Raw genomic sequence first — 15,592 nt, forward strand, 5'->3', positions numbered from 1 at the left:
ACCACTCGAATTCCTGTATACCCTCTGATACGTGTCATAACCCTTTAATGTCGGAATTATTAAAGGTACAGCATGAAGAATTGTTGCATGAGATTTTAATTTTATTTAGCTATCATAATCGAGTGCCACCAATATTTTGTGTGAAGACTAAATTATGTATGAACCTTAGGATATGTCGCAAATTTGCAACATTCGGCACATAAGGCAAAAGAATGGTGTACATATATCAAAAGAAAAAAAAATTAGTCTGGGGCAAATCCTCGCTTAACTTGTGGAAAACTGTTTCTTTTGCACTAAACATGACCACATTTATAACGAATGGGTGACAACTTTTTCTGGTGATCTATGGCTAGTTAACATATTGAAGACAGTTGGCATTTTGTTCAGACCGCATTTTCCACAGCGCACACTAGGCACACTAGGTCATGTGTATCAAGCCGGTCCGCCGCGATGAAGCGCATACTCGTGTTATCAGCGTGCTCTCCAAGCTACTCCAGCATCAAAAACTGGATCCACTACTGCCCAAAGAACGAAAGGCTTTGAAAAGACTGCACGATTATGAGGACATTGTAATAGTTACCACGGACAAGGGAAATGCCATGGTCATCTTAGACGAACGGGACTATGAAAACAACATGCGAAGCTTGCTAGAGAATGAAGGAATGTACATCCCCCTGAATCGTGATCTCACTTCGAAGCTACAAAGAGACTTGCAGAAACTATTGGCTGACGTGTTCCGCTTTGTTCCTCCACAGCAGAAGTCCCTTTACTTTTTTCTTCTGTGCAACAACGGTTCCGCACCTGCTCTGTATGGATTACCGAAGATCCACACAGCAGACGACCCAATGTGCCTAATCGGCGACTTCACCCACTCGCCTCTGCACAAGCTGTCGAATTACCTTCGCCGCATTATCTCCCCTTTGGTCGGCAAGAGTGGAACGCACGTACAGAACTCGTATGACTTCATTGAAAAAGTTCACGGTTCTCGATGGCAATGAAATCCTCGTGTCCTTCGATGGGAAATCACTTTCCATGAGCATGCCAACAGACCACGCCATCAAGGTTTGCACAGATCCACTTGAATCAGACCGAACTCTACCGGAAAGAACACCAATCAATGTTCCAGGCCTTAGCAGACTTCTGCAGTTCTGTCTGGGCAATACTTATTAAGCAGGTCCAAGGAATGGCCGTGAGTGCTTCAATTTCAGTCATCACAGCGAACGTGACAATGGAGTCACTAGAGTCTCGCACCCTCTCCAGCTTCACAACACGTCCAAAGGTCTTCCTTTGGTACATGGATGATTGCTTCTCCATGATTAAGAAAACGGCTTTAAGTGCATTTCCTTTGCATCTCAGTAGCATATAACCGGCCATACGGTTCATGATGGAGAAAGATGCCGACGGCCGTCTGCCTTTTCTAGACACCCTAGTATTACGACGGTATTAGAAGGTCGTTCAGCGTAGTCAGGAAAAACATGCACACCTGCATCTACCTCAGCTTCACTTCCGTACACCTGACCTGTCGCAAGAAGTCGGTGGTCGCCTCACTTGTACGCCATGCAGAAAAACTGCTCAACCTAGGAGGGCCGAGTGGCTGATCTGGCTACCACACGCAGTAACCTGTTGTCTTCAGGCTGCCCCAGTTTGTTTATCAAAACTGTCAAAATTGCTTAGCTCATCCTGTGTCGCAACAGCCCCAGCGACAAGAAAAAGAAAAGGGGATTCCAATACCATATGTCCTCGATGTAAGCGAAAGCCTGTCTCGAGAATCTTTTGGTCGTACGAAGTCAATGTTGCAAGCTCAGACACACAATGGTGACAGTGAAAGAAGCTCGCAAAAGAAGAGTTCGCGGGTGTCGTGTACAGGAATCCTTGCGCCGGTTGTGAACATGTCCACATGGGTAAAACGGGCGATTTCAGAAAAAAATTCAAACAGCACAACTATGATGTCAATACCAAGCACGTGGCAACAAACGTGCTCGCTGGACACGCAGTGTCCATGGGCCATGGCATCGACTGGGATAGCGCGAAGATAATTGGAAAAGGAAAGAGCGAGACGGCAAGGCTTTACCTGGAATCCATTCATGTCCAGACGATGGCACACACGCTCAATCGCAACTCAAGCAATCTGCCCCTGATAAAAACCCAATGCTTACGTCACATCATGAAGCGCATATGACCAACCTTCACTTTATTACCTTCATGGTGAACAAGGCTCCCGTGGTGGGGCCAAAACATCTTTTTCCTTTTTTGTTTTCGACGATTGGTCGGCGCTTGATATTTCCCGCCATGAATTTTCCCAGCCAGACGGCTTTTCATTGAACCCTGGATTTCAATATGGGCACTGTATTTGAGCCTTTACATGCTAACTTTTTTTTTCTTCTTTTTTAAGAAAAACCATCTAAATTTATCTTAATCTTTAAATGACTAATTCATTGTTGAACAGCTTTCATTATTAAAATATCAGCAGTGAATTTGGTATTTGCTGTTGTCTTTTACTGTCAGTTATGTTTTCATGTTTATGAGTTGCAGATAGGCAAGGTCAGAGAAACAGTCTATATGAACATCTGTATTTTTTAGAACAGAAGTCAAGCATGCATCCTCCGTGCAATGCATTTGCTAGTGTGGCGTGGAAAGGAAGTGGCAGACACGCCGATGTGCACTTGAGGGAGGTCACCAGAGGTTCTGAATCTTCCTCCCAATTGTTAGTTTTAAGTTGAAGCTCCGAACGCGACTTGCTTTTGAAGTCTCTTTTTTTTTTTTTTTGAGGTGAAGAAACATCCAAAACCACCGTGATTTTATCACTGAAATTTTAGCACTAGTGACAGGGGTGGAAGAAGCCTTGTTTTTCTTCTCCTTATGGTGAAGGTGAAGATGAAGAAGTGGCCTGATGACAACATAATAACAGTGACATCACACGAAAATGATGGCATAACGGAAAGGACAGATGGACACAGCGAACACAGTTTTGAGCTTTTACCTACTGTCACAGTAAAGCACAAATGATTGAATACAGCTGTTTTTTGTAATCTGCTCATTCATTTTATCTGCAAAGTCTGCTGAACTTCTTCACCACTAGTGGCTGGGGCAGCGTAACACTGCACATCATTGAATGCGACTACAGTGAAATGATGTTAAACCATAGTCGGCCAGAGCTTGGAAAAAGTATGTACTTAACGGTAGTATTGCTTGACCAAAATAGCATGAGGTCGCCCACTTACTGGCAAAAACAGAACTACGAGAGAGTTCAATGAAAGGGCAGAAAACATGCAGTATTTATTCACTTCACACAACAAAAGTCTGTTTGTTATTTTCATTTGATGCCATGGCGGGCTAGCAGCGATCACGACGGCTTAACTACAAGCCAGCTTTTCTGCCAGCCTCCTCTTCTTGGCAAACACCTGCATGAGGCTGGCATAATGCACAGCTTCTGCCACTGTCAGGCCTGAATTGCCCGTACTTACGCCTTCTGTGTCATTCTCTTCACTGTCGTTAAACGACACTTCAGCAATAACAGAGGCAACGATGGTGAAAAGTCAAACCTCGAAATGTTGAACTTTGTAGCCAACGTATTCTCACGGTCGTAGCAGCACTGCCAAGCAACTTCTCCTTCACATTCCAAACGCCACACACCATAGTCAACGACACATCCCTCTCTCATGCCAGCACCGACTTCTTCGTGCCACGTTCGATGGCACGAACGATGTCCAATTTTTCTTCTATGCTGAGCACCTGGTTTTTGTCCTAGCTTGCACGATGCCACAACACAGGCCGCAACGCTCTCCAACTCTGGCACTGTGCCGAAGTGATGTTGAATATTGATGTGGCTTCACCCTTCCAAGTGCTCTCTGCATTTGCGCTTGGAGGCTGTTCCGATCTCTGAGGCTCGTTGTTCTGCTGGGTTGATACACCGCCATGATTTCGCGATGAAAAGTGAAAACACTATGAGTTAACCTATACATAGACAGTAAGGTGGTAAGGGTTATGCGGATACAAAATGCATTATGTTCAATGGCCACTGAGTTGGGGATTTGACATTACTACTTTTAAAGCGAAACTACTGTTGTAAGCGGGTATGGTTTAACGAGGTTTTACTGTAACTACAGTCACAGGCTAACAACTATATTATCAGCACTTTTGCTCTGTCTGGAACACTGCCTAGTCCTACTGAGAGCTAGAACAATTTCACGACCAAGAGTGTGAAATGGGTAGCTCTTACGAGATGGCATGCTTGCAGCATGGCCCTGAACAATTAGTAAAATATCTTTTTCTTGTTACAGTGTTGCGACTTCTTCATCATACCATTTTTCTCATGTGGATGTTATGCTGTTAAAGCTCTTTTCCTTTCTTAATGTACTCAACTTTCATAATATGGGCTGGCATTTTTGTGCAGGGTGTACGAGAATAGCACACGCAGTGAAGTTGCCAGTTTCCCTGTCCAGCGAATTTTATTTTGTGCCAGAGGTGCCCTAGGCTCTGCTGAGCAGCACTGCTTTGCTTTCACCTGCTCACATGGAAACAGTGCAGAAGAGGCCATCTTCCAGTGCCATGTCTTCCGTTGCACTAAAGGAGGACCCCCTGCTGTCCATAGGTAAATGCAATAGTAGCAGCAAAGGCTGGCTGGAGACAAGGGATGACTTGCAGCTGCAGATGTGTTCCAACAAACTAATATCTTTAGAGCACTCGCATACTTATACATAGAACAGCACTGCTGCCACCAGAGACATTTCCGCAAGACACACACAATACCAAAACTGAAAACAAGCTTGCTTTGTTTTACCTTTTGAATTTAATAAATGATGTCCACATTGAGATGCTAGCATGTAGGTAATGCTCATCTATTTATTTCTGCAGCAAACCCCTGTTACGTTGAACTTGCACATCAAAAAATTTCGTGGCACTGAGTCGGCACCAATAAGTTCTGTGTATTTTTTAGTCCCCTATGTTGAGTACTTTTCCTGGTAGACTCCATATACGGTAAACTCCTGTTAAACATAGTTAATCTAAATTTTCATACAGGAAGAACAATGTGTTCTGGTTTCTCATAAGCCCATTGCAAAAGAATGTGCTTAAATGGGCACAGACAGGAAGTTTTCTTATTGGTTTTATTGCTGTATTGGATGGCCATCAACTTAGTAATTGTGCTATGGAGCCTTAGTTTCCCTAGAGTACAACAGATAACTATGTTGCTTCTTAATGCTACCATTTCAAAATGTGCATCAAGAGTTGTGAAGCTTAGAATGTCAAAAAGGAGTCCCATCACGTCATTGAAACCTGTTGTGGCGGTCTCGTGGTACCAGATAACACTGGCATATACACACACACTCTGGCCATGCTGTGCAAAGCAGAGTCTGTTCTGCACTCTCCATGACAAGAGGGGAGAGTGTGTGCCTCTGCGTATTTAAGAAAAGCACACAATTGGAAGGACCAATTCAACAGATTTTGACGACACATCATTGTATTGCCTTCAAACACCACACCAAGCTGACTGGCGGGCTCTTAAGTTGTATGTGATACCACGTACGTGGCTGGAGGTTTCACCTTCACTTTTTGTAATGTGTTGAGTCTCCTTTTTCACATTCATAACCATGCTGCAGTTGACATGCATTTTGAGTGGGTCGTTTAAAAGGTGCTGTAATTAAATATTTGTGGTGCTCTCGAGAAATTGAGACGTCTTACCGTAATTATGCTAACTCTATATGGAGTTAACAGCTACCTAAATATGCAAAAAATGTAGAACACAACGTTTTCAGGTCAGTACTACTTTAACAGGGCTAAATCGGTCAAGCCAAACTTCCGCAGCCACCACTGATGCCTGCTACTCAGCTGAGTGAGGGTCCTGCATCAGCAGACTTGGACGAGGTGACTCTGCTAGCTATATGAGAGGCAAATGGTGTTTCTGTGAACATAAACAGCTATAATGCACCAGCAATGGCATGGAAACCTGCAGGGCTGGCACAATAGAAACAATAATTGAGGAGGTTCTTGAGGTGCCTCTGCGAGATAGCAATTAATGTGAAAACAGTGCCCAGGAGCCACACAAACCAGCAATTTTCAACCCGCCCTAAATACTTTGGTGCATTTTATTTTTCGGCAACACTGAATAATTTTTAGCAAGCTATGTGAAATGTCTTTTGTAACAGTGCACAGGTTTACACAGTACCAGGAAGCAACAATTACTGAATTGCTTAAGCAAGAGTGCATAAAGCAAGAAATTCTATCACCCAAATGCAATAAACATCTCTTCTTAAATCTCCCGTTTGGTTTTATTGCAGTTTCATTTATTCTTTTGTGTTGTGGATATTTTGGTGCACTAGGAATTGTTATTTAGTTTTGTGGATCTCTTCTGTTTACCCATCAACTACGTAGCTCAAGCTGTACTCGTCCTAGCTGTTCATACCAATATTTTCAAGGATTAGCTGTACTCATCCAGGCCACAGCTTTGTCTGCCTTGCTTGCCAAAGAAGAGGTATGCTTGTCGAGTCAGTTAACGTCATACACTTGAGCTTTGGCACTTCAACATATTCCTCAATGCTTTTGAACCCCTTCATTATCATCTGCTCAGATAATTATGCTCAAACCTTACACATGTGCTGAGGAACACTGTTGGAGTCTCTTTCAGAGCATGTGTTTTATTCATATTTAGGGCGAATGTAAGAGATAAAACGCACATGTAATACATTTTTTGAATCCAGATATGGTGTGCTATAATTTGCTGGAATTATAAAGAAACGGTAAATTGTGTACACTTTTTCACTAGAGAACTTAAAGGATCAAGACAAACTTCTAATAAGATAAATATGTCTTTAGAGTTAGACCTTAGAGTTAGTCTATAACAGTAGTCTACTCGTATCTCAATACCTTAACAGGCCATGCAAGACTGTTACTGATGGGTAGCCTTCTCACTATGTCTCGATGTGTAAACATCAACACCCAACACAGAGACAATGTCGTATGACACACGGAGAAAGAAAAATGTTGCATCCTTTGCTGCCAGTGTCTTCCAGTGTTAATTTCATTCATTCTGAGTCGGAGCAAACGTGCATGAACATGCCTAAAGCAGAAGAGCATAAAGGGAAAGGGCAGGTGGGAGCTTATCTATATGGCACAGGTGCAGAGGCTGCTTGAGAGATGCTGTCTCCCACTAAATACACAGCCCTCTTGGCAGCACTTTGTTTGAAGGTTTATCCATGCTGACAGCACTCTTTTCCTTACAACAAGGCGCAGTGAACGATCATCATGCATGTGCACCATGAGTAGCAGTGCAATTGGCAGTAAGCTGCGTTGGTTTCGATGTAAGCATGTATGTGTGCGACATGGTCTCTGGCACTGCAAAAGGGTTCTGCGTGAGGTTAGTGCCAAGAAAGCTGCTTAATTATTTCGGCAGGCTTTGCATCATGACGTGTCGAGCATTTTAATGTCCAAAAGTGCAGTTTCACGGTCGCACACTATTTAAAGTTCTTGTGCTGTGGTAGCCAGTACACTGAAATATTGCTTGTCTCGGAGCTCCACTTACCTCAAAACATTTCCTGGTTTTAAGGGCTTAGTGTATTTCATAGTACTCATACTTGGGCTTACTTGTGTATATTTTTGTGCATGTGCCTGTGTTTATTTTGCAAAAGTTGTCTGCTAGAGTAGCTGCAATCGATTAATGGCAGGAGTTGTACACTGCACAAAAATGAGCTTTTTATTTCGTGTCAACAACCTAGATATTGGCAGAATGGTTTTGGTGGTGCTTTCATGTCTAAATGAACAACTGATTGAGCACATTCCCAGCATATTTCGAAAACAGCATCAGTGCATCTAATTCACGCTGGGCTGATGTCTATGCAAAATCAGCATTGGACTTTATTCTGCATGGCTGTCACTTATACAGTCAACGTCCGATTTTTCAGACTCCCTAGATGTCACGAAAACGTCCAAAAAATCGGGTAGTCCGTAAAAATGAATGCATGCTTTTCACTGCTCTCAAGGGCTCAAATCATAACAGGCACGTCTGAAATAGCACAGAAAGCCGGCGAGTACACTTATTAGACATATTGGTAACTGTACTGCAACAGGAGACAACGGGTGCATGCATGTATAATTACAGAACATAGACTGTCCCGTGACAGTGGCTCCTTTCCATTCTTGTTATGCTTCACCGCACTAGAGTGGGTATGCTTAACCGCATAACACCGCCGTATTGCGGCGAAGCTGACTTTCAGAAACCAGCATTATGCAACGCTTTACCGTTGATGTACTTCCCACGCTTCGAATTTGTCTGCAAAAATGACAGAGGCGGAGTCGGTACCATTGTTGACAGTGGCAAATTCTTTCAATGAAGAACACGACAGTGCAAAGCAGGAAGCTTGGTAGCAAACCTCAAAGTAGCTAGCCCTAGCATTGCTGCGGTGGCTACGGCTGCCAGCAGATCGGCATGAAAGAGCGCTGGCCTAATGCTGCAAGATAATTAAAATGGCAGCAGTGGTGGATTCGATTAATGCCATTTTGCACTTGCAATCACAGCAAGAAGTCCGTCTGGTAAATCAGATGGCGAAGAGTTTCAGCGTACAAAATTACATTCGTCCTTGTACATTGGCTCTATGGGATTCGTGGGGGTGCCGCAAAGGTGACTGAATTATCGGGCATGTACGAAGAATTGGTCGTTGACTTTAGTGGCAATGGTATGTAATGTGTGATTTCAGTCGTGGAATACAGGTTGAGTACCATGTGTTGTGGTATAGACAGGGCAATGCTGTGCCGAAAATATAGTGGTTGATATTCAATACACATGGTGTTCATGCTGTCTTTCTTTAAGAATTTCGAAGAAAAGCTTACATTATTACTGAAATGGTGATACAGTGAAACCTCATTAAACCGTAGTTGGCCGGAACTCGGAAAAAAGCTGTACTGAAGGGCAGTACTGCTTAACCGAAATAGCATGAGATCACCCACTTACGTCTCAGAAAAGGAACTCGAAGAGAGTACGATGAAAAGGCAAAAAACATGCAGTATTTATTCACTTCGAGGGACCAAAGTCTTATTTTCGTTTGATGCCGCCGCAGCCTAGCAGTGACGTCAGCGGCCTCAAACTCATTTCAGCTGCGAGCCAGCTTTTCTGCCAGCCCCCTCTTCACTGCAAACTCCCACATGAGGCTGACGTAACACACAGCTTCTGCCACTGTCGGGCCTGAATCGCCCATGCTGTCGCTTTCCGTATCGTCCTCATCACTGTCATTAGATGACACTTCAGCAACAACAGAGACAACAATGGCTTCATTAGACATGTCTTGAGAAGTCTGAACTTTGCTGTCTGTGTCTCCCAAATTGGTGAAGAAAATACCCTCTATAACACCCTGCCGCTCCAGCAGTTGGGCCAGAAGGGTTTCACAAGCTTGGTCGATGATGTCGGAAGACTGGTTGATGGTGTCAGAAGTCTGGTCGATGGTGTCGCTAGCATCCTCTGCGTCACCCACGCAAACCGTGAAGCCAGCACGCTTGAAGCAGTTCTGCACTGTCGTCGTTCACCCTACTGCCACGAGTATTCCAGCGGCTGAATTGCACCCAGCAGGTCAATCGAAAAAACATTGCCACACTTAAGGGCTAGAAGAATTCTGCACAATGGATTCTTTTTGTGCAGCTATTTCACAGCCCGAATGACGCCTTTGTTCAAGGGCTGGGCAATCACTGAGGTATTAGGAGACAAAAACACAAGCTTCACAGCTGCAAGGTTATCCAGCACAACGTGTGCCAGCACATTATCTAGAATAACTACAACTCTTCTGTTCTACGCCGCAAAATGGCGGTCAATGAGGCGCATGTACTCCAAAAAAAAGTTTTGCAGTCATCCATGCTTTTGTATTGCTGCAGTAGATGACTCCAGATGGCAGTTGGGAGCCTTTGAAACATCTCGGCTTGGCCGACTTCCCAAACACGATAACAGGCAGTTTTTCAGTTCCTGGCAAGTTCATTCCGAATACAACTGAAATCCTGCCCTTGGCATGCTTGCCGCCAGTGCATGTCTCACCCTTGAACACAAGCATTCTGTCTGGCAGCAGCTTGAAGAACACTGTAGGCTCATCCGTGTTGAAGATATCGTCAGGCACGTAGTCCATCAGGACATGATTCAGCTGACCATTTTGTCATTGTTCTGCATCATCCACATCAGCGGTACCTTCTCCTGAAATGGTCCTTGTGTTTATGCTGTGCCTCACCTTAAACCCTGCCAGCCAGCCATTGCTGCATACGAAGTCATGGTGGTTCAGCTGCGAAGCGAAAACCAGGGCCTTCTCAAATAAGGGTTCATTAACAGCTAGGTTTTTCGACCGCGCTGCTTTTAACCACTTCACCAGTGCCTCCTTCACATCCGGAAAAGTTTAACCTCATAGCCGACATCTTTTTGCAGCCGCACTGCCAAGCAACCTCTCTTTCGCCTTCCAAATGCCACACACCATAGTCAACAGTAGATCCCTCTGACGTGTCAGCACCGGCTTCAGCATGACGCGAGTCCTAGCTTGGAAGACATCACAATGCTCTCTTGCATGGCGCCGAAAGAACAAAGAAACAAGTGCCCTCCGCATTTGCACTTGGAGGCCGTTCTGATCTCTGAGGCTTGTTGTACTGCTGGGCCACCTGACAGGGACAACATACCACCATGATTATGCGTAAAAATGTGGAAACACTACATGTTAACTGATACGTATGCGATTAGCTGGTGCAGTTTATGCAGATACAAAGCTCATTATGTTCAATGGCTGCTGAGTCGGGGATTTGACTTTACTACTTTTAAAACGAAACTACTGTTAAGTGGGTACAGTTTAACGAGGTTTTACTGTACAGTCGACTTCTATTAATTCGACTCCGGTTAATTCAATTTTTCATTTAGCTTGATCCTGACCAAAGGTTCCAGCCGGTGCCTATTCATTTTTATAAGCCCAAACTTTCGGTATTTCAATCCTAAAATTGGCCTTCACCAGATAATTTGAACTTGACCAGGTAGCACGCCTGGGCCTGACCCCTATGCTGACACCTCTTTAGTGGCAGCATGTCTCAGTGGAGCTTAGGAGACAGTGAATGTGCTGGAACACATGTGAGTAAAATCTCCCATTGAAAATGCCTGTTTTCAGCTTGCCCTAGGAAGATTTTCAAGCAGTAACTGTAGCTCATAACGTCTGATTAAGGCATTTACCCAATTCTAACACACGTCTCTTTTTTTCTTTTGCCAAGAAAATTGGACTGAAAATAGCCTGCGTGTTGCAATCGAACTTGAAACCAAAACAGCCTTTGCAGTGTTCGTGTGCTTTACCAAATAATATACATGCCATGTGGTTGAATAAACTCAAACTCAACTCAAAGGTCAACTTCCATGGAGCAAAAAAGCGACAAACTTTTGGTGTCCACTGCTTGGCAATGGCCGCCCGTCGCCCGACATTCAAAAATTGGCTATTAGCTGCCAATCTCTTTCCAGATTTTCACCACCTAGTGAGCATTGCCACCGGAAGTAGTCTTGTGTGGCAGAGAGCGCAGGCCAATGAGATCTTAGGACAGCCATTGGCTTCTGTAGGTCACCTGAGTCGAACTCGTCTGGCCACAATGACTACTCCTTGGCAGCGGCAGCACGGTCGGCGGCATTCACTCGCTCTTGCTTGCATGGAGTGTGAGGTGAAGAATATAGGGCAGTGCTTTTTGCTGGATTTTCCACCACACAAAATTAGTGTTAGAATCGAGCAACTACTGCCAAATGAATCAGCAGTGTGTTTCGGTGTATTTTCTGCATCTTGTTTAATTCAACTTGCTGGATGGTTTGATCGCTCCTGCCAGGCTTGAATTAACAGATGTCAGCTATCATAAGTTCGCTATGTTGGGTACGTTGCTGAATGCATTCAGTTTTAATGCACCAGCAATGAATGATACTTGATAGAGGCTGGTGTGCTTGCATGGCCTGCAGGGTGTTGCAGAGCTTTGCTGCAGCATTTCGGAGATTGCCACGGCATCCTCCAGGCAGTGTGGGAGGCTCACCCCCACTTAGCTCTGTCAGCACTGGTGTCCCCAACAATGAGCAAGTGCACACCTTTGAGGCCACCCTGGATGTGCGTGAGGAGGACACACGGGTAAGTGTACCAGAGCAAATTGTTGGCGTTTGGCAAGGCTAACTTATTACAGTTGAACCCACCTATAACAATATTCAAGTGCCAAAGTAATCCCATTGTTATAGCTGATAATTGTTTTGACCAGGTTGTATGAAAAAAGCAGAGGGCACAAACTTCTGAACATTTTAATTAGATAGAAAGAAGTACTCTGGAACCCACTTATAGCATTATCGGTGTTAACAATACTCAGACGTAACAATGAGCAGCCGTCGCACCAGGAACTTTTGTGTGTGTTCTCTGGCAAAATAAACCGCCTACAATGTTCCTATGCCGCATTACTGGCTATAACAATTAAATCTGGCTACTTGGTGTCTGCACTGAAAAGAAAAGAAAAACGCGAAACGCAAGAAAATAAAAATAAAAGTACAAGCTTGCTGCACCCACTTGCGTGCACCACACGTGCGTGCCCTATGCATGCCTTATGCATCGCCAGCCTCGCACGACCCTCTCTCGTTTCTCTTTCACCCCTCCGACACATGAGTTGAAGTTGAAGGAGTGGAAGGGAGACAGGAGAGACAGCAAAAGTGTGCAGTGGCTCGTGTGTGTTTTGCATTTCTCTTTCTTTTTTTTTCCTGTTCTCTCAATAATTTTGCCTTCTTTCTTCTTTTGGAGCTTGTACCCAGTCGGCAGACTGAATTGTTTTAACCGATAATGCTGCTTGGGAGCATTGTAGTAAGCGGTTTATTTCTCCATAGAACACATACAAAATTTCACGGTGCATCAGCTGCTCATTGTTATATCCAACATGCTGTTAAAACCGGTATCATTATAAAATGGGTTCGGCTGTACTTAATGCAACCTTTAGACATTAACTTGATTCAAAGTACACTTTGTATATTATCTTGCCACGTGCACATTGGGTGATGCCTCAATATGTGAAAAATATTGAGGGAAGGCAGTCAAAAGCTAGTTGTAATCACTGATTTGCAACATCAAGCTAAGCAGGGACAACAAAATCCTGTGAGTTCCACTTACTGCCTCCAACAAGAGTTTCAGATCTAAATGAATGCCCCAGGTAAGCGACCTGGGTGTTTGACCGTGCATGTCATCATCATCATCACCATCATCAGCCTATTTATGTCCACAGCAGGACGAAGGCCTCTCCCTGCAATCTCCAATTACCCCTGTCCTGCGCCAACCGATTCCAACTAGCACCCGCAAATTTCCTAATTTCGTTGCACCACCTAGTCTTCTGCCATCCTCTACTGTGCTTCCCTTCTGTTGGCACCCATTCTGTCACTCTAATGGTCCAACGGTTATCTGATTTGCGCATTACATGACCTGCCGAGCACCTTTTTTTTTTTCTCCCTTCATGTCTATTAAAATATCATCTATACCCGTTTGCTATCTGATCCAAACCGCTCTCTTTCTGTCTCTTAAAGTTATGCCTAGCATTCCTCGTTCCATCGCTCTTTGCACGGTCCTTAACTTGTTCTCAAGCTTCTTTGTCAGTCTCCAAGTCTCTCCCCCATATGTCAGCACCGGTAAAATGCACTGATTGTATACTTACATTTTCAGTGATAACGGTAAGCTCCCAGTCAGGAACTCGCGATGTCTGCTGTATGCGATCCAACCCATTTTTATTCTTCTGTGAATTTCCTTCTCATGATCCGGGTTCCCTGTGATTAGTTGACCTAGGTAAACATTCTCCTTCACAGACTCTAGAGGCTGACTTGCGATCTTGAACTCTTGTTCCCATACCTGGTTATTTACCATTATCTTTCCTGCATATTAATCTTCAGCCCCACTCTCCCTGTTAAGGTCCTCAATCATTTGTTGTAACTCGTCCGCAGTGTTGCAGAATAGAACAATGTCATCGGTAAATCGAAGGTTGCTGTGACTGTGCATGTAATGAATGCCTGATCATACTCCAAATTACAGTATATTCTTGTGTAAGGGCCACACTTTCTTGAAAATAAATTTGAGTTCGAATTTCTTGGGCCTGGCTCATACACACGTAAAATTTAAATAAATTTATATCTGCTTTAGAAAAACCAATGTGCTTGACGCCGTGTGTAAGGGAAACCTTCGTTTCAGCTGCATTTGATACTGTATTTGTTGTCACTGGCAAGTAACCACAGGGCTGGATCAGCAGGAGTCAGGTTCACCTCGAGCCCACTGTTACAAGATGAAGCCATCCTCAGACAGGGCTCGGACATTGCACTGAACTTTGCACCCAACGTAAGGTTACATGATGAAAACACTACCAGAGTATTCACACAAAGCAGGAACTGAACGTTACAGTCAGTAGCACCCAAGTATGTTTTAGCTGGTGCGGGAGCAACGAAAGCTCACTGCACAAATATTTACAGTACATACAAAGCGTGGAGCCCTTGAGCTATACCTTAATTTGTTTGCATACGTTACAAAAACACATACACGAAGTACTACACGACGAGCCACGTGGTGCCAGGGTATGAATTTCACCAGTGCTTAGTCGACGACTGCGAAAACAGCCAAACAGGAGACCAATACACCACTCGGTGTGACTGTGCACTGCACCGATGCTGCGCTGTTCAGCTATCCTCAGATGCAGGCCCGGATGTCAAGCTGAATGGTGAAAAATTCCTGGTATTTTCGCACGAAACATTAATGGAACATGCTGCTGTCAAACACTCGCATACTTTTGCGGATGGTGTGGCAGCAACAACACTATCGCCAAACACAACAAGCCTTACATGCATGTTGTGCACACATAGTGGCGCGCAGTTGTCTATGAAAGCCGGTAAGGCTGGAAAGTGTGACGGCACAAACTGCTCAGCAGCGGGAAGTTAATTTTGCAACATAGCTAACGGTTAAGTCGACGAGCTTCCCGCCAGAAGATTATTGAGGAAGCTTTAGCTCGGGCCCAACTCTGATGCGGCCTATTCAAATACATGTAAAGCGCAAAAACCCTTTTCTGAGATAACTCCTGGACTAATTTTAAGGAACTTTGTTGCATTTGAGAGAGAAAGTTAAATTTTAATGACTGTTCGGAACGGAATTTCGATTTATCGCCTGAACTTCTTTAAAAAGATTTGCAAAAATTTGAACGTTTGAAAAAAAAAAATAGAAGCACAGCTTACAAATAAATAGCTCTGCATCAACAGATGTCGCAGCTCTGTAAACGGCATCCATTAGATCATTCAAAGTGGACAAATTCGATATATAAATTCATAGCTTATGTGAATTCGTTACGTTGTGTACAAGGGATCTGCAAAAGCTGCATTTTCATATTGCTAAGTGTTTTTAAATTCATGTGTAACGTATCAATTTTGTCTGCTTTAGATGCACTATTAGATGCAATTTGCTGAATGGTGTTATCTTTTCATTGCTGATTTACAGAGTTGTAAACTTGTAGTTACGTTGTTACATTTTCTGAAAAGTTTTTATTTTTGCCAGTTTCTAATAAAAGAATTGACAACCTAAATAAAAAATTCGAAACCAACAGTCACTAGGTTTAAAGTTTTTCTTTTAAATAC

At 43.8% G+C, this 15,592-nt stretch overlaps 1 protein-coding gene across 4 annotated transcripts in view; it reads left to right on the top strand.

The window, feature by feature from the left end:
- GAPcenA (GTPase activating protein and centrosome-associated) overlaps nt 1-15,592 on the top strand; it is a 127,671-nt gene that overhangs the window by 21,565 nt on the left and 90,514 nt on the right. For 3 of the 4 annotated variants that reach the window (XM_070524831.1, XM_070524829.1, XM_070524823.1), the window contains 2 exons: nt 4,394-4,591; nt 11,930-12,092. In XM_070524831.1, the coding sequence (XP_070380932.1) occupies nt 4,394-4,591; nt 11,930-12,092 (361 nt within the window). The remainder of the gene's footprint in view (nt 1-4,393; nt 4,592-11,929; nt 12,093-15,592) is intronic. The other variant, XM_070524833.1, reaches the window with a different exon arrangement.

Source organism: Dermacentor albipictus, chromosome 1, assembly GCF_038994185.2.
Source record: "Dermacentor albipictus isolate Rhodes 1998 colony chromosome 1, USDA_Dalb.pri_finalv2, whole genome shotgun sequence".
Classification (NCBI taxonomy): Eukaryota; Metazoa; Arthropoda; class Arachnida; order Ixodida; family Ixodidae; genus Dermacentor; species Dermacentor albipictus.